Source organism: Macaca fascicularis, chromosome 10 (genome assembly GCF_037993035.2).
Source record: "Macaca fascicularis isolate 582-1 chromosome 10, T2T-MFA8v1.1".
NCBI lineage: Eukaryota > Metazoa > Chordata > Mammalia > Primates > Cercopithecidae > Macaca > Macaca fascicularis.
The window spans coordinates 30,055,284-30,076,518 of NC_088384.1; the positions used below are offsets into that span (position 1 = coordinate 30,055,284).

At 47.2% G+C, this 21,235-nt stretch overlaps 2 protein-coding genes and 1 long non-coding RNA gene across 5 annotated transcripts in view; 1 reads left to right on the top strand and 2 right to left on the bottom strand.

The window, feature by feature from the left end:
• LOC123567284 (uncharacterized) overlaps positions 1-11,223 on the top strand; it is a 103,376-nt gene extending 92,153 nt beyond the window's left edge. The window contains exons 2-4 of one of the 2 annotated variants that reach the window (XR_010578192.1): positions 7,239-7,263; positions 10,720-10,781; positions 11,125-11,223. This is a non-coding gene — a long non-coding RNA (uncharacterized lncRNA). Of the gene's footprint in view, positions 1-7,238; positions 7,264-9,606; positions 9,697-10,719; positions 10,782-11,124 lie in introns of those variants that run through there. The other variant, XR_012418962.1, reaches the window with a different exon arrangement.
• Positions 1-21,235, bottom strand: part of LOC102119992 (immunoglobulin lambda-1 light chain) — a 306,764-nt gene that overhangs the window by 216,391 nt on the left and 69,138 nt on the right. The window lies entirely within an intron of this gene.
• Positions 7,400-19,512, bottom strand: LOC135965239 (uncharacterized). The gene is made up of 3 exons (XM_065521749.1): positions 19,426-19,512; positions 19,015-19,308; positions 7,400-9,675 (listed from the first exon to the last, which is right to left on the bottom strand). Exons 1-3 carry the CDS (start codon positions 19,469-19,471, stop codon positions 9,251-9,253), a joined length of 765 nt encoding a protein of 254 aa, XP_065377821.1. The 5' UTR covers positions 19,472-19,512; the 3' UTR covers positions 7,400-9,250.

Genomic DNA, 21,235 nt, shown 5'->3' on the forward strand with positions numbered 1-21,235 from the left:
AGTGGAGAGTGGATTGTACTCAAAAGACTGGACCTGAAAGGAAACATCAGTCACACCCTTTGCATGTGAGCTCTACTGGGGGACTTGGAGTTATTAGGGTCCCCAAACCATACACCCACAGTGCCTCCTGCTGTCCACAGGAGGAATGCCATCCACCATGTATCACTAGATTATGCAAAACAACTACTTATGAGACCTTAATATATTCAGAGTCTTTGGTGAATGTTTTATAGGCACAACCTTGACCAGATATTTATAATAACCCTTCCTCAGCCCTACGCTTACGGCATAACCTCTCCTCAAGTTTACTGATGTCAGAACCAACATTGAAAGGTTACACAATGACAGAAGTGAGTGGAGTCGAGATTCCATGCAGAGCCTAGACTTCAGCTTCTTCCTGCCCTGCTTCCTTTCTTCCCATGAGTCTCCTCCTCCCACCTCATCCCAGACTCATGGGAAGAATCTTGACTCTACTTCACATGTCAATTATGTTTATTAAATTAAAAGACTTCAGTATCTAGTGTTACAGCTGTCCTAATTCAACAGCCTTGACCTTCTTAGAAATAAAATCCTGATCCCAAATTTTTCTGGGGATATGACTGGCACAAGGAGCCAAGCAGACATCTGGATGTCCCAGTGTCACTGCTGACACATGCGCCTTTGTTATCTGTCATGGAGGGAACAGAGGAAGTGTCCCTACCTCTGTCTACAGAATCCATGGAAGACAATGCACCTGATTAAAAAAGAGAGGGTTGTGATCTTTTAGTTTAATAAACATAATTGATAAGAAAGTATTCCTTAATTAATATTCTAAGTATATGTATTAGTTTTCAGACCTAGGATGGGTGAGGCTGTGATGAAACTAATTCACTCACAACCTGATGGTGCAGTATAAATAGAAAAGACATGGGAAGCCCTGTGATGATCTCAGAGACAGACGGAAGTCTCTATGTGCTGACTCCTTGGAGTTGGTCTAAAGAGATAACTGAGATAAGATGAGGCCACAGGTCACCAATACGCCTGCTCCTGTACTTGGAGGAGCACATCACTCGCAGTTCCTCCATACACTTACCAACGTATGAACCCACTTCTGTCACTGGGCATCTCAGGGTCTCCTCCCAGGACCGTGCTGGCCACTCATGCAGGCCAGTTCTGATGCCTTTTCTTGTGGGTCCTGATGCAGCGTTGGATGTAACTCGCTAAGACTATCCTGGGAGATGGATACATCACCAGAATGTGCTCCAGGAGAATTACAGCAAAACCACTTTGTCTTGTCCAGATTCTCTGTGATGCACATTACTCTCCCAGTTGCGTCTCTAGAACTGACCTTGCCTGTGAATTCCTGATTGTGGGAAGAAGCACCCAGTTCTGCAGAAACTGGGAAGGTGATCTGCCCAAAGTAAACAATCAGTTTGTGACCTGTGACCATGCACAGTGGGCAGTGTGGAGGTTGGGATGGCCATGTGGGGACTGCCAGTCGATAGAGCAGGTCTTGTGTCACTGAGGGGAAGAGACCTTGGGGAAAGAGAGCAGGGGCATCTCCCACTGTTTCCTGTGGGTCAGTCCACTGAGGCAGAAAGGGGAGTTGAATAAGATCTTAAGATGCAAAGACCACAGCAGAGCTGGGGGCTCAGGACAGTCAAGACCTGCAGCTTTAGGAAAGAAGCTGGTAAGCCTAGTGTCCCAGGGAGACTCTGTCAGGGAAGCAGCTGCATTTAGCCCCACCCAGTGGAGAAAGGAGATTCTTGATTCCATAAATCAAGAATTTCCAGCTTGGCTGGGAGCCCATGGAAGCAACTGTTATCCATGTGTCAGGGATTTGCTCACTCTGGTGATGGCCAGAGAGCATGGGTGGATCAGATATTCAGGGAATACTGATAGCTGGCTAATTACGAAGGTTCAAGGACATTCGTAATTCTCCTTGGTTCACTTCCTCTGGAACCAGCCTGGGCATGTACTCGGAATGATGGGGAGGGTAAATAGCCCTTCCTTAAAAAGCAGAGGATGAAGTCTCCCGTGTCAGCATGAAAAGAACAAGAAAGACAGCATGAAAAGCTGCCCCTCAGGGTGAAAGAGAGAGAAGACATTTTTCAGATGGCCGGGTCTTTCTGGGCTGTTGTTAATGCACCAGAGAACTTGGTGGTGCACATCCAACCTGCAGAGCCCCAAGGGGAAGGTCAAGCCGTGACAGAGACAATGTTACAAATTTACATTGTAGCGCCCCCCCCCCCCCCAAATTGATATTGAAGTCCTCAGCCCCAGGACCTCAAAATGGGATCTTATATGGGAATAGGGTGGTTACAGATGTAATGAGTTAACATGACATCATACTGAAGTGGGGTGGGCTCCCAATCCAACAGGACTGGTGTTGTTATAAAAGGAGGAAACAGCTGAATGCAGTGGCTCACGCCTGTAATCCCAATACTTCGGGAGGCCGAGGCAGGTGGATCACCTGAGGTCAGGAGTTTGAGACCAGCCTGGCCAACATGGTGAAACCCCATCTCTACTAAAAATATGAAAATTAGCTGGGGGTGGTGGCGGGCGCCTGTAATCCCCACTACTCAGGAGGCTGAGGCAGGAGAATCACTTGAACCTGGGAGGCGGAGGTTGCAGTGAGCCGAGATTGCACCACTGCACTCCAGTCTGGGTGACAGAGCAAGACTCCATCTCAAAAAGAAAAGCAACAACAACAACAACAACAAATGAGGAAACATGGTCAGAGACACACATAGGGAAAATGCCATATGAACACGGAGGCAGAGATTGGGGTGTTCACCTACGAGACAGGGAACAGCACATCCTTCCAGAAGCACCTGAAGCTAGGGAGATGCACAGAACAGGCCCTCGTTCAGCCTCAGATGAAACCAACCCTGCCAACACCTTGATCTCAGATTGTAACATCACCTACAGATTAGTGGAGAAGACATTTCTTTTCTCTGAACATCCAGTCTGTGCTACTTTATTATGGTAATCCTGGCAAAATAACACAGATGCCCCTAGGAACGCTGTGTTCAGGGAACCCCCTGCAGAGCTGGGCTGTTTGCAGATACTTTGGTCTCCATCATCACAATCCTTTTGGTAGGGGCCTCCCTGTCCTGTGTTTTCCTCCCCTACAGTGCCCGAATTTCCTCTCAAGGAACCTGTCCCAACCCCACAGTCAGCAAATAGTGTCTTCTGTGACCCTAGACACCTCCCTCCCATGCCTGCCCGCTCGGGGCCCTGGCGGGATTTCTGATCAGACTCACAGGCCTCTCTCAAGGTTGTGGCTGTCAGCTGAGGAATGAGGCCCGGGGCAGGGAGGGATGGCCCAGGACCATGGGGCCAGAAAACCTTGAACACCCTTCGGATGAGCTCAGCAGCCTTTCCACGCCTGGCTGGCTACGCCTCCTCCTCATGGATGAAGTTGCAATCCTTGGTTCTGTGGACTCCCCCACTTTCCTTCCTGGCTGACTTCACCTGAAAACAGCTTCTGAGACATTGGGGGAGTTGGCAGGAGAACACCTGGGGATGCTCACCTCAGCTCCTGGGCCTCTATTTTAAATCATTTTAATCTCTCTCGTTTCGAACAGTCTGAAACCCTCGGCACTGCCTTTCCTCCATCTGAGGTCTAATTTTCATGAGCAAGGTCGGTAATGATTGCGGTCAACTAAGGAGCACTTGAATGTGTTACGCCCTGTATTAAGCACTTTATGAATATGATTCAATTACATCCCTGCAGCTTTGTTAAGAAAAAAAGCTTGCTTTCTCTCTCCCAATGATCTCTGCACAGGCCAGCCTCCCTTCGCCTTCTCTCATGAGTGGGGACAGCCTGAGGCCCTCACTAGATGCAGATACCCAATCTTGATCTTTCCAGCCATCAGAAGCATGACCCCAATAAACCCTTTTTTTTCCTTTACAAACTATCCAGCTTCCGGTATTGTTTATAGCAACACAAAAGATACTAAGACACCAGGAGAGGAGGGAGAGTTCACCCGTGCTTCTCAGGTTTCTTCCTTAGGTGAGTCTTACCTGTGCCTGAGTGAGGAGGGTGAATAGGAGCTAAGCCCTCAAAATGTCCTTGGAGGATCTGCAGCATCAGCCTCACCTGGAAGCTGCTAGACATGGAGAATCTGGGGCCATACCAAGACATGCCGAGGGTACAGCTGTATGTTAACCAAAACCCTCAGGGGATTTGTGGGCCCAGTGAAATTCCAGAAGCTGTGGTTTAAACCACAGTGGAAAGTCTCACTTTCTCTGCTTTTGACAACGTGCTCTTGTCTCCTACAAGCCCTTCTAAGAATGCCTGGGTTTGGTGCTTTACTTCCCTGGTCTCATCAAACTGAGCTTGATTCCAGTGCTAGACTCTAATGATGTGCAAGAAATGTTTTGAGAGCAGACAGTTTTAAAATCCACATGAGTGGTGTGCTGGGAAAGGGACAAGATCCCAATGAGATGTCCAGAGAGAAATAGGTGGTTCATATCTTGTTCTCTCTCAGCTCCCATTAGTATGGAATTTCCTTATTTCTCGAACATATGATCTCTGTGTTTCAGCCTCCATCTGTTTTTCTCTTTGACTGAAACGTTTCCTGTGTGTGACCCCACTGCCACACAATACCTGCCTACATTCTAGTCATCCTTTCAGACACCTGTACTCAAGACTTGCCAAGGAAGAGGTTTCTGGCCACCAGAATATTTGAAAATACAAAATTATAACCTTTTAGCATTTATCAGTAAGTTCTAAGAATTGGGTATGGGATATCCAGATACTTTGCATGGAATAACATCCCCTGTAACTTCTGTACCGCAAATCTTATTGTGCGTGATGTTCTGACAATACTAGAAAAAACAACCAAAGAAAATGTTTCCTTGAAAGAAAACATTTGATCTGACTGTTGAGACAATCATGTGATTTTTTTCTTCGTTTTCTCCTCATCGTCACTGGCATTTGTTAGGCTTTTTTTTTTTTTGAGACGGAGTCTTGCTCTGTCACCCAGGCTGGAGTGTAGTGGTGCTACCTTGACTCACTGCAAGCTCCGCCTCCTGGGTTCACGCCATTCTCCTGCCTCAGCCTCCTGAGTAGCTGGGACTACAGGAGCCTGCCACCATGCCCAGCTAATTTTTTTATATTTTTAGTAGAGACGGTGTTTCATCATGTTAGCCAGGATGGTCTCGATCTCCTGATCTCGTGATCTGCCCACCTCGGCCTCCCAAAGTGCTGGCATTACAGGCGTGAGCCATTGCACCTGGCCTTGTTATGTTTTGGTGATAGACATTCCAGCAGTGGTGAGATGATATCTCATTTGGGTTTTAATTTGCATTTCCCTGATTATTAATAGTCACCTTAAACACATACCTGTTTGCCATTTGTGTGTCTTCTTTAGAGAAAAGTCTATTCAGGTCCTTTGCCCATTTTAAAATGATTTTTTTAATGCTAATGAGTTGTTTTAGAGCCTTGTCCTCTTTTCGTACACTGGATATTATGCCTTTTCAGACGAACAGGATATTAGAACCTGTTCACATGAATACCCTCTCCCATTCTAAGGGCTGTCTTCAATCTGTCATTTGCTTTGCAGAAGCATTTTAGTTGAATAAACTCCCATTTGTCTATTTTTGTTTTTGTTCTCGGTTCTTTTGAAGTCTTAGTCATAAAACTTTTGTGTAGCCCAAAGTCCTGAAGAATTTTATCTATGTTCCCTTCTAGTTGTTTTATAGCTTCAGGTCTTATACTTAGGTTTGTAATCCTTGTTGGGCTGATTTTTTATTTGGAGAGAGATGGGTTCTAGTTTCATTGTTCTGCATGTGGATCTCCACTTTTCTCAGCACTGCCTATTGAAAATGGTGTCCTTTCTCCAATGTATGTTCTTGATACCTTTGTTGAAAGTCAATTGGTTGTCAATACATGGATATGTTTCCAGATTCTCTGTTCTATTATTCTGAGTGTCTTATTTTATGGCATTACTATGCTGTTTTTGGTTACTGTAGCTTGTAGTATATTTTGAATCAGGTGGTGTGATGTCTTAAGCTTTGTTGTTTTTGGCTATACAGGGTATTTTGTGGTTCCATACAAATTTTAGACTTTTTTTTTCTATTTTTGTGAAGAAAGTCATTAGTATGTTTTTAGGGATTGCATTGAGTCTGTAGAATGCTTTGGGTTGTAGTTTGTTTTTCTTAGTACTCTATAAATAGTGCTCCACTGCCTCCTGCTTGCATTGCTCCTAATAAGAAATCTACTTTTATCATTATGTTGTTCACTGAATCTAACACGTATTTTCTCTCTGGCTACTTTGAAGAGCATTTCTTTATCATATTTTTTTTTCCAATTTGATGATGTTGAGTGCTGTTTTCTTTATGTGTGTGTGTTTTTTTCTGTGTGTGTGTGTGTGTGTGTGTGTGTGTGTGTCTGGGATCTGCTCAGGTTTTTGGAACAGTGCGTTTATGATTTTAACAAAACTTAGAACACTTTGGTCACGATTTACATTGTTTTTCTATCCCTTCTCTTCCCCCAACAATCTTGTCTCCTTTTATGCCTCTAATTATAGTATCATGGCAATTTGATGAAGTCCAATATTCACACATACTCTATTTACCTTTTTTATCTTTTCTTTTTTGTGTGTGTTTTTTTGGGGGGATGGCTTCCATTGCTACATTATTAAGTTTACTCATCTACTGTTTCACAGCATCTAATCTGTAATCAAGCTCATTAAGTATATTTTTTGTCAGAGACATTTTAGGGATCATTTCTAAAAGTTTAACTTGGGTCTTTATGCCTTCTTTGTCTCTACTTAACCTGGTAAATCCATCCTCTACCCTCATGAAGAAGTAGAACATAGTTATAAGAATTTCTGTTGCTGGGTGTGGTGGCTCTTGCCTGTAATCCCAGCACTTTGGGAGGCCGAGGTGGGCAGACGACTTGAGGCCAGGAGTTCAAGAGCAGCCTGGCCAACATGGTGAAATCCTGTCTCTACTAAAAATACAAAAATTAGCTGGGCATGGTGGTGGGTGCCTGCTCAGGAGGCTGAGGCAGGAGAATTGCTTGAACCTGGGAGGCAGAGGTTGCAGTGAGCCGAGATCGTGCCCTTGCACTCCAGTCTGGGCAACAAGAGTAAAACTTGGTCTCAAAAAAAAAAAAAAAAAAAAAAAAAAAAGTTTCTGTTGTGTGTTCCTGCCTACAAAGTTTATCGTCTGTGAAATTTCAAGGTCATTTTGGATTGATTAATTTTTCTGTTTCTTATAGCATATATTTTCTTGTTTCCTTGTAGGAAATGTTGATTGAATGCAGACTGTGTAAGTTTTTCCTTGTTGGATTCAGAATACTTACATTTCTTTCTCTGTTTTAGTCTTTTATTTTTGGATTCAGTAAAAGTATTGAAACTGTTTGAACCTTTGTTGTGGGATCAGGAGGACCAGAGAGAGACCTCGGGGTGTATACAGGAGGATATCTTTATTGAGTGCACTCAGACTACCCAGCAGACTTAACATCCAAAGACTGAGCCCAGAACAAAGACAGCAGTTGACTTTTATACACACTCTAAAGAGGGGTGGGCTAGGTTGAAGAAGGCTTACAGTGGTGTAAAAGCAGGGACACAGAGGCAGGACAAAAACAGTTAATCACATTGGAACAGGTTCATAACTCAGGATCACACATGACCATTGCTATGCAACCCAGATGCCCATTATCTAGGTTTGCCTAGTGCCTAGCATGGCTTATTCCATGGCCTTCACTATGGTGCCCAGGTGGCCTGCTCAGACGGCTTATGACCCTCACTTCCCTGCTTAGATAAGACAGAATACTTGAAGTCATCAGTTACACAGAGCAGGAGTTTATAAACTCATACCATAAAACAAAGGAAAATGTGTTTTTCTTCTTCTTATGTTGAAGGAGTGCTGGGAGAGTCTCCAGAGCACATTCCTTTGTGTTCCAGCTTCTTAGATAGTATTATCAAGACTTTCCCTGGGTCTGGGCTGTGCCCATTGCTGCCTTTGTGACAAGTCAGCCTAATACAGGAAAGCATATTTCTTTCTCTTTTTAATTTTATTTTTCTTCATTTCTTTAATTTCCTGCCTCACCTTCTTCACCTTGCATCTACATTTTCTTAGTAGAGACCAGAGCAGCCTTATGTGTAGGCTGATATTTTCCCAAGTTCCAAGGCAAAGCTCTTCTGAGGACTCAACCTCATGCCCTAATACAAATGACTCTTAATACTTAGAATGTTAAGAGAATGCATGTTTGTGATCTTGTCACTTTGCTGCATCTAGAATTCAGGAGCCAGTTAGTTTGGTGGTTCTCAGCTCCTCATGAAGTTGCAGCCAAGATGTCCAGCTGGGCTGAATTCAGAGGCCAGAGCAGGCGGCCAGGTTTATCCTAAGGGCATTACCACGGTTTCTACTCTCTTCGCAGATGTAGATGAGCTCTGGGGAAAAGGAGACAGTGAAGTGTAAGGTCCCCAGTCTTCATCCTCCATGCAAGCACCATTTCTTACTCTTTCCAAGGCCCTGGATTTTAAGGGACAATGATTTTGTATTTCAAAGAAAATTAAATCTTTGAGAAAACTACCATCCGAAAAAGAATCTTAACATGTTTTGCTGCTGCTTGGGCTGCAGTGAGGACAGATGCAGCAAATGCTTCTGATTTCTCTGTCTGGTCCCCTTTGTGGGCACACACATCCTGGAGAGTTTAAATGAGATTGGTGGCTCCTTCAACATCAGTGGGGCCTTGGGTTTGCTCCTGGTGCTAATAGAACATGGAACAGAAAAGCAGGTGACACCTCCTGAGGACCAGGGGTTTGCTTCTACCTGGAAGTGCCTGGACTCCTGGAGAGTTCCCAGGGGCCTCTCCACAAGATCCAAAGGAAAGGATGGAGGCTCCTGTCTCCACAGTCATCCCCTATGGGATCGAAGGCATGTCACAGTACTCACTATGAAAGGCTTCCCTGTTCAGAACGTGAGGATGCCATGGAGCTGAGGTGTGAGGGTCTCAGTTAAACATGGGCAGTTCAGAGAAATAATCCAGGGCATTTGGGCCACAGAGTAGAGGCACTGCCTTAGCGTGACAGTACAACAGGAAATTCAGGGACCATGACCACTCAATGGCTGCCTCTTGCTACTGTCGTTCTGGCCAGTCATCTTGAGCCAAGACACATCCAGTGCAAACAATACCAGGACAGCCTGATCCCACCAGCCCAAAATTCCCTCCTAACCCACCCTCTGCAGAACCTGCTTGGAGAGTTGGAGAAAAGGGCAACCTGGAGGGCTCAGATCCATTCATACTTCATTAGCCCTGCTCATGGCTGTGTCCACAGTCCTGCTGGGGCTGGAGGAAGAGGGTGACACAGTGAAGGTGTATTTGTCTAATCTCCTCATCTGCCTGTGTCACTGTGGGATGAGTGATGTCACTGTGGGATGAGTACCACTGCTGTCGTGATAGAAAGTAATAGTTGGCTTCATCTTCAACCTGAGTCCCAGTGATGGTCAGGATGGCCTTCTTCTCTGATTTGGAGCCAGAGAATTTGTCTGGGATCCCTGAGGGACAGTTGTTACCACAGGTGACCCCTACTAGGGCTCGGCCTGGCTTCTGCTGGCACCAGTTTGTGTAGTAGTTTCCTATGCCATCTCCCTGGCAGGTGATCCTCCTGGCCATCTGTAACAAGGCCACAGACACCGCAGACTCCTGAGCCAGCTCAGAGGAAACCACGGAGCCTGCAAGACAGGACAGAAGAGGTGACTCTGAGGATGAGAATCTCACTCCCACAGCCCCACACCCTGCATCACTCCCTGCGCTGAGTTGAATGTCAGGGCCAGGCTGATTATTGGTCCTGTGGGGGCTGAGCTCTGGGAGGCAGCACCTGTGCAGAGAGTGAGGAGGGTGAGCAGGGGAGGGGTCCAGGCCATGATGGAAATGCCCCAGAGCTCTGCCTCTGAGTCCACAGCTGCGGAGGGACCCCCAGGTCTCTTTTATCATAGGAAGGGGAGGCTCTTTATGCAAATCTACTTTCTTTATTCTTGTGTCTTTGTTAGATGAACAAAGCCTGGTGAACAGGGGATGCAAATCTGTTCTCTATTTCCTAAAGCATTTGCCCCAGTTCTTGTCTGAGCCCTGAGCCTGAAGGCCTTCTCTGGGTAATTTCTCAAGATCAGAAAGACCAGGTGAATTTCAGGATTTTACCCAATAGAAGGGGCTTCAGAGGAAGCCACAGTTACACCCTTTGCACTTGAGCACCATCAGGGAACTGGGACTAATTATGGTCCTCAGACCAAGGTTCACAGTAGCCCTGGTGCCCATAAAATGCCATTTTCCGTAAATCACCAGATCACTCAGAATGACTATGTATAAGCCCTTAACATATGCCAGATGCATTGGTGATTGTTTTACAAAGGACCTCAGAAGACTTTCATAATGTGGAATAGGATGATGCAAAGCCCTATGCTTAAGGCCTAGTCTTTACTAGAAAACTAGTATTGGGAAGTTACATGTTTTCCCCAAACAGATCTTTGAGGAATCCTGCAGATGCCAAAGACCTACAGGCCTAAGAGCAGACACTTATTTTCTCACAGTTTGGAAGCTGGGGAGTCAAGATAAAGGTGTTTATAGGTTTGTTTCCCCTGAGGCCTCTCTCCTTGGCTTGCAGGTCGCTGCCTCCTTGCTGTGTCCTCACATGCTCTTTCCTCTGCCTGCTCATCTCTGGTGTCTCATTTCTGTGTATGTAAATTTTTATTAGCCTGGGTTAATAATTTTTATATCAGCCTGGCAGATTCTGTCACTGATCCAAGGACAGCCCTGTGGTCAGAGCTGTGACCTGAGGCAGGTAAGAATCTCCTTTCCTCTGAAGAGTGTTTCCTCAAGGAGTCTGGGGATGCCCCATCTAGGGACCAGGGCCCCGAATGCCCCTCCCCACCCACTCAAGACTCCCCGAGCACAGGTGCTGCCCCCGAGTCAGAGTCCACCTGGAGCTGGAAGGAGAGGCAGAGGGAAGAGGCTTCAGGAGGTGTCTCTGGAAGTGCCCAGGACAGAGGGCTCAGCTCCCCAAGATGTTGCTGGACAGAGAGGGGTGAGGCCCTAAGAATGGGAGGAGGCTCAGGCCGCCCATCCTGAGTGAAGGACTTGGGCCCTGGGAACCCCGTCCCCTCACACTGTGCTCCCTCCTATAGCTCCTTGACCTCGGGGTATCTCCCAGGAAATCCCAGCCCTGCAGGAGCTGCCCAGACTGACACCAGGGCCCAGGCACCTCCGGCTGTGTATCCCAGGTGAGGCTTTCACTGTGTCTGGACTCCTGTCAGTGTCCTGGGTGATTCTGTGAATCTGACTGTCAGAAAGTGGTCGGCATGGGGGATGGGCTGTCCTGACTTCCAGTCCTACAACTGACCCTGGGACACTTGACTCCCACTGGCTGCAGCTCTGCCACCACCTGCTGGAAGAGGAGACTCAGCCCAGGAACTTTCCTACTCCAGGTGACCTCACAGTACTTTTCACCTAAGAGGTTTCAGACCAGAGTCCAGCCTCACTCTCTGCCAGTGTGACCCACCCTGCCCTGCCTAGCCCACCATAGAAAGGTTGAAAATGTGGTGCCCGAGAAGGTGGGGCAGGTGCAATTTCTGTAACCCAGTCAGAACCATACAGGGTCCCAGAATGTCTATGTATTTACAAGCAAGACTGATGCTCCCACCACCTATTAAGAGCAGCTACAATTCACTGGGAACATCTGGTGTTTTTGGACATTAAAGCTCAGTTGTGCTGTGATATCATCAGCATCACCATCATCATCATCATCACTATCATTACCATCATTATTTTCATCATTCTTATTATTACCTCTGTTGGGATTATTTGATTTCATCACAAATGTTTGGGGCTTGTGGTGGGAGGATTTCTATATGAGCATAGGCTAGAGATTTGAAACAAGGAATCTGCTGTTTGTTCTGACCAGGGAAACCCTTTCCTTCCATTGCAGAAAACATGTTCTGTGCTGAGCTCTTTCCTGGATTCCCCGAGAGGAAGAACAAGACTCCAAAAACTGTGCTACCCATTCAGACCTCTGCAGAGTTTCTCTCTCATTAATGAGAACCTGTTTTTGGTCATTTTTATCATTTAATTAGGAAGAAAATTCTTAAAGTCAGTATAAGGCTTCCCATTTCACAGCAGGTAAAGTTGAGCCCATAGAGATTACATTGCCCAAGACAACAAAGAAAAGCTGTGGCAGGTCCAGGTTGAGTGTAGGTGTCCTGAATTCAGATACTGGGCTCTGTGGCACAGAGACTGACCAGGGTAGGGGAGAAAGAATGTGAGTGCCAGGGTGGTGGCAGGGCTGTGTCCCTTGGCTCACTGCCATCCCCCATGATGGCCTGGCTGTGTGAGGAGCCCACCTCGGCTTGCAGGTGGTGGGCTCACTGGGGCTGTACTCCAGGTTAGAGCTGCAGAATCTGTGGGGATTGGTCGCTGTTTTGGATGCAGGGCCTGGCTGGGCTCCTGCTGGCTTTTTCTGCACTGTTGCCTGTTCCACTCTCTCCTGAGCAGGTGTAGGAAGGTATCTCATGGTCAACTCTACTGGACACAGCTGAGCCTTTAGGAGACCACAGAGCCTGCAGAATCAGGAGACTGTGGGGCTCATTCTCAGGGTTCCATCGACTGAAAAATCTCCTGGGCTGAACTCAGGGTCTGGGTCAGGCTCAGGTTTCTGTGGGAGCTGAGCCTGGGTTCAGGTCCTAGGTGGCACCTGTGCAGAGAGTGAGGAGGGGGAGCAGGAGAGGGGCATGGGCCATGGGGAAATGCCAAGAGCTCTGCCTCCTGAGCCCACAGTTGGGCAGGGCTCTCCCAACCTCTGTCATCCTCTCAGGATGAATGAGGCTCTGGGGTCAGTCAGCTACACTGAGCAGGTGTTCTGGATGGTTCCATAGTAGCCCAAATGAGCCTGTTCTACAAGGAAATGGAGATGGAAGAGTGGCTCCCTCTCCCTCCAGCCGGAAAGTGTCCCTTCAGAAAGAGGCGCTGGGTGCAGTGGCTCACACCTGTAATCTCAGCACTTTGGGAGGCCAAGGCGGGAGAATCACCTGAGGTCAGGAGTTTGAGACCAGCCAAGCCAACATGGTGAAACCTTGTCTCTACTAAAAATGTAAAAATTAGCTGGGTGTGGTGGTGGGTACCTGTAATCCCAGTTATTCGGGAGGGTGAGGCAGGAGAATTGCTTGAACCCAGGAGGTGGAGGTTACAGTGAGCCAAGATCGTGCCACTGCACCCCAGCCTAGGTGACAGAGCAAGACTCTGTCACCAAAAAAAAACAAAAACAAAAACAAAAAACACCAACCAAGCAAACAAAAAGGGACTGAGAAGCTTCATCCCTTCTCACTGAAACCTCATGTTTTTCTAAAGGAGCTGATCCCTGGGGCCAATTTCTTGCAATGTGCTCATGTCCAGGGTGGACACTGTGGCAGCACTGACCCTGGAGAGGACACAACCTTCTTGGATGTGACAATAATGAAGAGGATGCACATTTCCTTGAGGAAGAGTGAGCAAATTATCCACCAGTTTCAGATTCTTCACTCAGTTGATGCCTGTATTTTACATCAGTGAATCTTTAGAAAGTTGGACTTTCTTACAGGTATTGAAGAAAAATGATTAAATGAATAAATGAAAGAAGAAAACTCATTTTCCAATGTTCAGATGGGTCTGTGAGTTCATCTTTAATGCATCCAGTTATCAAGTTCATGTGATTAATGGAAAAGAGAGTCAGGGTCTTGTTCAAATTGGGTTGGGAAGGATCTTAACCCACAAAGGAAGATTTGGGTGTGTGAAGTGAGGTATACCCAGGAGGACTAATCCAGAAGGCCTCAGAGTATCTCATTCAAGGCTCAGGTGGTTCTAGGGCTTCCTAAATGATCCTACTGGGGCTGTGTGTGTGGCATGTGAGAGGATACCCAGGGAGCTCAGGCCTGTCCCTGGCTGGAGTCCTCAGGGAACATTGGCTGTGATGCCCCCGTGTCCGCCCCGAAGCTGGTGGGATGGAAGATTCTGCCCGAGTCTCTGGGCCTGGGTTGTTCTTCAGGGCCTGGACATGGAGCAGGGGGAGGATCCAGGGTTTGCAGATGGAGGGCCTGGGGCTGGGGGAGACAGGAGATGGGGAGGCATCGGGGGTGCTGCAGGGAGGAGAGGAAGCCCCAGCAGAGGGAGGAAGAGCCTGGAGACGCCACTGGGAAGGACTAGACAAGGGCAGGGCAGGGCTTCCCTCCCCAACCTCAGCTCAGCCCAGGCAGCTGTGGGACCTTATGGGTCTGTTAAAGAGGTTTACACTGGGACTTAGAGGATGAGGAAAATTTTGCCTGGAAAAGGAAATAGCATGTCTATGTGTCCATAGAAAGACATGGAGATGGGAAGATAATGTAATTACTTTAATGTGCCTGAGGGGGGTGGGTGTTAGGGGTAGAAGTGGGGGTCATTTCTATCACAGGGGAATCAGCTCTGATAGGACTGGCTCAGCTGATCCCGACTCTCTTATCCCTGCTTGTGGAGACGTCTGTTTCTCTGTATGAATTTAATAAATTTCTCCCTCTTGCATTATCCTTTTCATCCTGGTGGGGAACAGGGTTGATACTTGAAAGGTCTGGGACTGAGAAAATACTTGTGTCACCGTGTCAAAGCCTCAGGACCTTTCTGTCCAGGAGGGTGAGGATGTAAATCATCACTAAAGGCACCCATTGCTCAGGAAATTTCTAAACAGCACTTACCCAGATGAACAATTTGCTTTAGGACAACATGGTTCTCACTGGCACAAAGAGGTCACTTATTTAAAAAATAATTACTAATCCAGACTCATTAGGTGCCCCTCAGCTCCCAGCACCCACCAGCCCGAGCTGCGATGTCCCAGATGTGTCCAAGTCCAGGGAGTTCCTTATTTGAAGACCTGCCTTGAACCCCTGAACATAGATTCTCAAATCCTATGAACACACCCCTGACCTCACCTTTCTGGGACACAACTAATACCCTGTCTCAGTGGAATTACATAAATACTAAAGGACTCAGCCACTTCCGCTTCCACCGCTTGATTCCTGGACCCATGCATCTTGGCTACAGGAGAAGAAACAGTATCGTATATTGGATGCTGATGCAGAACATACATGGCCTTCTGGAGAGCTTTACCCCAGCCTGCAAAGTATTGTCAACTAGTTGGCATTGTAATTGTGACTTCGAAAGGCCATTCCACCCTTCTATCAGTCCAGCTGCTTCAGGATGATGGGGAACATGGAAGATCAGTGAATTCCATGAGCATAAGCTTACTGCTGCAGTTCTTTAGCTGTAAAGTGAGTGCCTTGGTCAGAGGCAATGCCGTGTGGAATACCATGATGGTGGATAAGGCATTCCGTGAGCCCACAGATGGTAGTCTTGGCAGAAGCATTGCATACAGGATTGGCAAACCCATATCCAGAGTAAGTGTCTATTCCAGTGAGGACAAACCTCCGCCCTTTCCGTGATGGAAGAGGTCCAATACAATCAACCTGCCACCAGGCGTCTGGCTGATCACCCTGAGGAATAGTGCCATATTGAGGGCTCAGTGTTGGTCTCTGCTGCTGGCAAATTGGGCATTCAGCAGTCGCCATAACCAGGTCAGCCTTGGTGAGTGAAAGTCCATGTTGCTGAGCCCATGCATAACCTCCGTCTCTGCCATCATGGCCACTTTGTTCATGGGCTTATTGGGGATGACGGGGTGGCTGGGGAAAGAGGCTGAGTGGGATCCACAGAACAGGTCATCCTATTTACTTGATTATTAAACTTCTCCTCTGCTGAGGTCACCCAATGGTGAGCACTCACATGGGACACAAATATCTTCACAGTTTTTTATCACTCAGAGAGATCCATCCACATAGCTCTTCCCCCAGTTTCTTTGTCACCAATTTTCCAATCATGTTTCTTCCAAGTACCTGACCATCCAACCAAACCATTGGCTACACCCCATGAATCAGTATAAAATCGCACATCTGGCCATTTCTCCTTCCATGCAAAGTGCACACCCAGTGGCACGGCTCTAAGTTCTGTCCACTGGGAAGATTTTCCTTCCCTGCTATTCTTCAGGGATGTCCTAGAAAGGGGCTTTAGTGCTACAGCTGTCCACTTTCGGGTGGTGCCTGCATATCTTGTAGAACCATCTATGATCCAGGCCCTAGCCATCTCTTCCCCAGTCAACTGATCATAGGAAACTCCCCATGAGGCCATTGGTGCAGGCTGGAGGAGAGAGGGCAGGGTGGCCGCAGTGGAGACCATGGGCATTTGAGCCACTTCTTCATGTAACTTTCTTGTGCCTTCAAGTCCTGCTCGAGCCTAGTGATGTATGTACCACTTCCATTTGATGATGAAATGCTGCTGTGCATGACCCACTTTATGGCTAGATGGATCAGAAAGAACCCAGTTCATGACAGGCAGTTCAGGTTCCATGGTAACTTTATGACTCATAGTCAAATGTTCAGTTTCCACCAAAGCCCAGTAACAGGCCAAGAGCTGTCTCTCAAAAGTAGAGTAGTTATCTGTAGAGGATGGCAGGGCCTTGCTCCAAAATCCTGGGGTACCTCACTGCAATTCACCTATGGGAGCCTGCCAAAGGCTCCAAACAGCATTGCTATCTGCCACTGACACCTCAAGCACCATTGGATCTGCTGGGTTATATGGCACAAGTGGCAGAGCAGCTTGTACAGCAGCCTGGACCTGTTGCAGAGCTTTCTTCTCTTCTGGAACCCACTCAAAACTGGTAGCCTTTTGGGTCACTCAATAAATGGGCCAGAGTAACACAACCAAATGAGGAATGTGTTGCCTCCAAAATCCAAATAGGCCCACTAGGCGTTGTGCCTCTTTCTTGGTTGTAGGAGGGGCCAAATGCAGCAACTTACCCTTTACCTTAGAAAGAGTATCTCAACAGGCCCCACACCACTGGACCCCTAGAAATTTTTCTGAGGTAGAAGGTCCCTGATTTTTAGTCAGATTTATTTCAAATCCTCTGGCATGCAAATGTCTCACCGATAAGTCCATTGTGTTTGTTAATTCTTGCTCACTGAATCCAGTCCAATAATATCATCAGTGTAATGGACCAGTGTGCTATCTTGCAGAAGTGAAAAGTGATCAAGGTCTCTTTGAATAAGATTATGACACAAAGGGCTAGGCGTGGTGGCTCAGGCCTGTAATACCAGCACTTTAGGAGGTAGAAGCATTTGGATCACGAGGTCAAGAGATTGGGACCATCCTGGCCAACATGGTGAAACCCTGTCTCTACTAAAAATACAAAAATTAGCTGGGCGTGATGGTGCGCATGTGTAGCTCCAGCTACTAAGGAGGTTGAGGCAGGAGAATAGCTTGAATCCAGCAGGCAGAGGTTGCAGTGAGCTGAGATTGTGCCACTGCACTCCAGCCTGGTGACAGAGCAAGACTCCGTTCTCAAAACAAAAAAAAAAAAAAAAGAAAAAAAATATTATGATATAAAGCTGGAGAGTTGATGTATCTCTGAGGTAGAACAGTAAAGGTATATTGCTGGCCTTGCCAGTTGAAGGCAGATTGCTTCTGGTGGGCCTTGTGGACCGGAATGGAGAAAAAGGCATTTGCCAAGTCAATGGCTGCATACCAGGTACCAGGAGATGTGTTAATTGGATCAAGCAATGAAACCACATCTGGTTCAGCAGCTGCAATTGAAGTCACCATTTGGTTAAGCTTATGATAATCCACTGTCACTTTCCAAGATCCATCTATCTTCTGCACGGGCCAAATGGGAGAGTTGAACGGGGATGTGGTGCTGATCACCACCTCTGTGTCTTTCAAGTCCTTGATGGCGGCACTAATCTCTGCAATCCCTCCAGGGATATGATACAGTTTTTGATTTACTATTTTTTTCTAGGTAGAAGGAACTCTAATGGCTTCCATTTCCCTTTCCCACCAAAATAGCCCTCACCCTGCCAGAACTGGCCTGACACCTGTTTTTGTATGGCCCAGAGCTGACAGTGGTTTTTTATCATTTTAAATGGTTACATTGTAAATGATGCTATAAGTACCTATGTAATATCCCCAAAGTTGATTCTTGGGCCACAAAGACTAAACTACTTCATTTTAAAATTTATGTTTATTTTCTTTAATGTACTAGAGATGAGGGTTCACTGTGTTGCCCAGGCTAATCTTGAACTCCTGGGCTCAAGCAATTCACATGTCTAAGCCTTCCAGACTGCTGGGATTACAGGCATGAGCCATCGTGCCTGGCCACAAAAACTAAAATTCTTCTTAACTGGATATTCAAGAAAAAGTTTACCAAATCCTAAAAAAATAAAGAGTACTGAACTATTTGTGAAAAGGCCCAACCTTAAGCAGAATGGGAGACTCAAACATAAAACTGTAACAAGATAATGTTTTTCAGTCTGGTAGGTTGGCAAAAATTTACACTTTCAATAATATACTCTGAACAAGTACTTCTGGCTGGCATTGAAAATTGGTAGAACCCCTCTGGAGGGGACTCTGACAACAGTGGGTGAAAATAACAAACACACATCTTTCTGAGCCGCAATTTCACTTTCAGAAATGAACCCTATGGTCATATTCACACAGGAACTCAAAGGAGGCTGCATACGGATGTTCGCTGCACTGTTATTTAAGATCAAGGTTGTGGCGATAACCATTAGAATGTAGTTGGCTAAAATTCTACCCACAGTGTGGGAGATGGTGATGCATTTGTGGTGAAGGCATCCCTGAAAAAAAAAAGCAGTGACTGCAGCAATCAGGCAGCTCCTTGTCCCTGTCCCTGCATTTGTAGAGCTAGGAAGAGTTGCACATTCAGGGACCACAGCACACAAGCATCAGGAAGCTTTCCCTGTCCTGGATGAGAAACCACAGGGCAGGTTTCCTGTTGGAATTCATGGCGGGAAAGGAGAGGAGCTGAGAGAGGAGAATTCTCAAGGCCGCGCTGCAGGAGGCCCCTTGCACGGGGTGAGGAAGCATCTTCAGAGCAAGGAGGAAGCCTGAGAACCCAGGGCAGGTTTTGATCTCACTTCCCCATGAACTTGGACCACTGTGGAAAGTACCACTACCTGCATATGAGCTGCAGTAATAATCAGCCTCGTCCTCAGCTTGGAGCCCAGAGATGGTCAGGGAGGCCGTGTTGCCAGACTTGGAGCCAGAGAAGCGATCAGAGACCCCTGAGGGCCGCTTACTGACCTCATAAATCATGAGTTTGGGGGCTTTGCCTGGATGCTGTTGGTACCAAGACACAGCATTATAATACCCAATATCACTGCTGGTTCCAGTGCAGGAGATGGTGACCGACTGTCCAGGAGACCCGGACACAGAGGGAGGCTGAGTCGGGGCAGCCTGAGCCCAGGATCCTGGAAAGAGGGAGAAACACACTCCAGTGAGTCAGTGCTGGGCCCAGGTGAGCCTGACGAGCAGGAGACCGAGAATCAGCCCAGAGGCCCCTGAAGCCCCTTCCCTGGAGGTGTCACCTGTGCCCTGAGTGAGGAGGGTGAGGAGGAGCAGAGTCCAGACCATGGTGGAGAAGTCCTGAGAGCGCTGCCTCCTGAGACCCCAGCACTGGACCTGCCCCCAGCCCTGTGTTATCTCCTCTGCCTCAGAGGAGGGCGGGGCCTCCATGCAAATCTACACCCTGAGCTCCTCTCCTCACCCCACCCTCACCTGGGCCTGGGCTCAGAGAATTCTGCTTCCTGGGACAGTGGGGCTCAGCTGAGGAGATTAACGTTCTTGTTTGTCTTTTCTGGTGGCAGTATCTTAATTTTTTTGTACCTGATTTCCTCAGGAGAGAAAGATCTGCTGAAATCCCTTACCTGAGTGAGCTCCTGGCCCTCAGGGTCTCTGCTGTGAGGTGCCTGTGGCTATGTGACCCTCCAGGCCTGGGCACACCCTGCAGTGCCCTCGGCTTGGCACCCACCTCCAGGCTGTTTCTACTGTCAGGAAATGGGGCTGCCCGCCCCGTGGAAACCTCTGCTGGGTGTTGTTGGTCTCTGGTCTCCCCAGCTGCAGCCTCATCCCATCCCCACCCCCACGCTTTGTGCTGATGCATCTGCAGCATCGATCCCTGGAGCACATCAGGCACATGTGGGAGGGACCCTGTAGAGGGAACAAGGGAGCAACAACCACGGCCACAGTCCTGAGCCCGAGTCCGCTGCTCCCAATCCTGCCCTTCCCTCTCACAAGTAGGTGACTTGTCCTTCCCAGCCTCTAGTTCTCAGCCTGAGAAATGGGGACCACAGAGTCCACTCTGCACACAGGTGATCCATGGGGATATGAGCCAGCAGGACAAAGGGAAAGTTTGCTAACAGACTTTTCTGTGTGCACCAGAGTGATATTTATTGTGAATGTTTGATTTATTGAAAGATTTATTTCCATTTTACTGTGATTTATGTGTCAGGTCACAGAGATCCGTGTTTCCTGCTTTCTTGCTTTCCCCCATCTGAGCACATCCTCAGGGCAATCTAAAGCTGACCACTCTCAATCCTGCGACACTGAAGACACAAACACATTCGATAAATACATTTTTTTTTCCAAAACACTTATACTCTCTTTTCATCTTTCCCCATTGCCTGTGACAAAATTCTTTTAATGTTTCATATTAAATTAAATATTAATGGATTCAGCTTCCATTTAAATATATAATCTGCAGTATCCTGTCTCTCCATGTAGTTTCATCTCTGAAACCATGACAAGTGCATGGAGCAGCTATCTGAGCATCAGGAAAGGAAATGGTATGCAGCAGTTTGGGATGGCCCCAGCAGATGAAATACACCAGAGTCAGAGTGAGACTCCTGGATTTCCTGTGTCCCCTGGCTGGGACTTCAGACAACCCCACACCTGAAGTGGCACAAACCTGAAAAAAAAGTCCAAAAAGCCCTCTGGTTCAGGATTGAAGATAGCTTATTTGGCTCAAAGTGAAGGCTCAGTCCCCTGCACAAGCAGGCGGTTCACACCTGGGTTCTCATCTCTCTTACACCAGCCTCTCCCTGGGTTCACACTGATTTCCAATGGGTGGAGACGGGGCTTCCTGCACCAGATCACTCCACAGCCCCGTAACCTGAAGCCATGCAGACCAGCACTGTCCAATCACAATATGATGTGAGCCTCATGGGAATCCCACTGTCTAGTCACTGCATTATAAATACAAAGAAAAGAAGTCGATGAGTTTAAATAATGTATTTTATTTATGTAGCATATCAAACAGCATCATTTTAATATATAAGTACAATTTTTTATGATACATATCATATACCTTGCATGGTTATTGTTATTATGTTTTGAAGA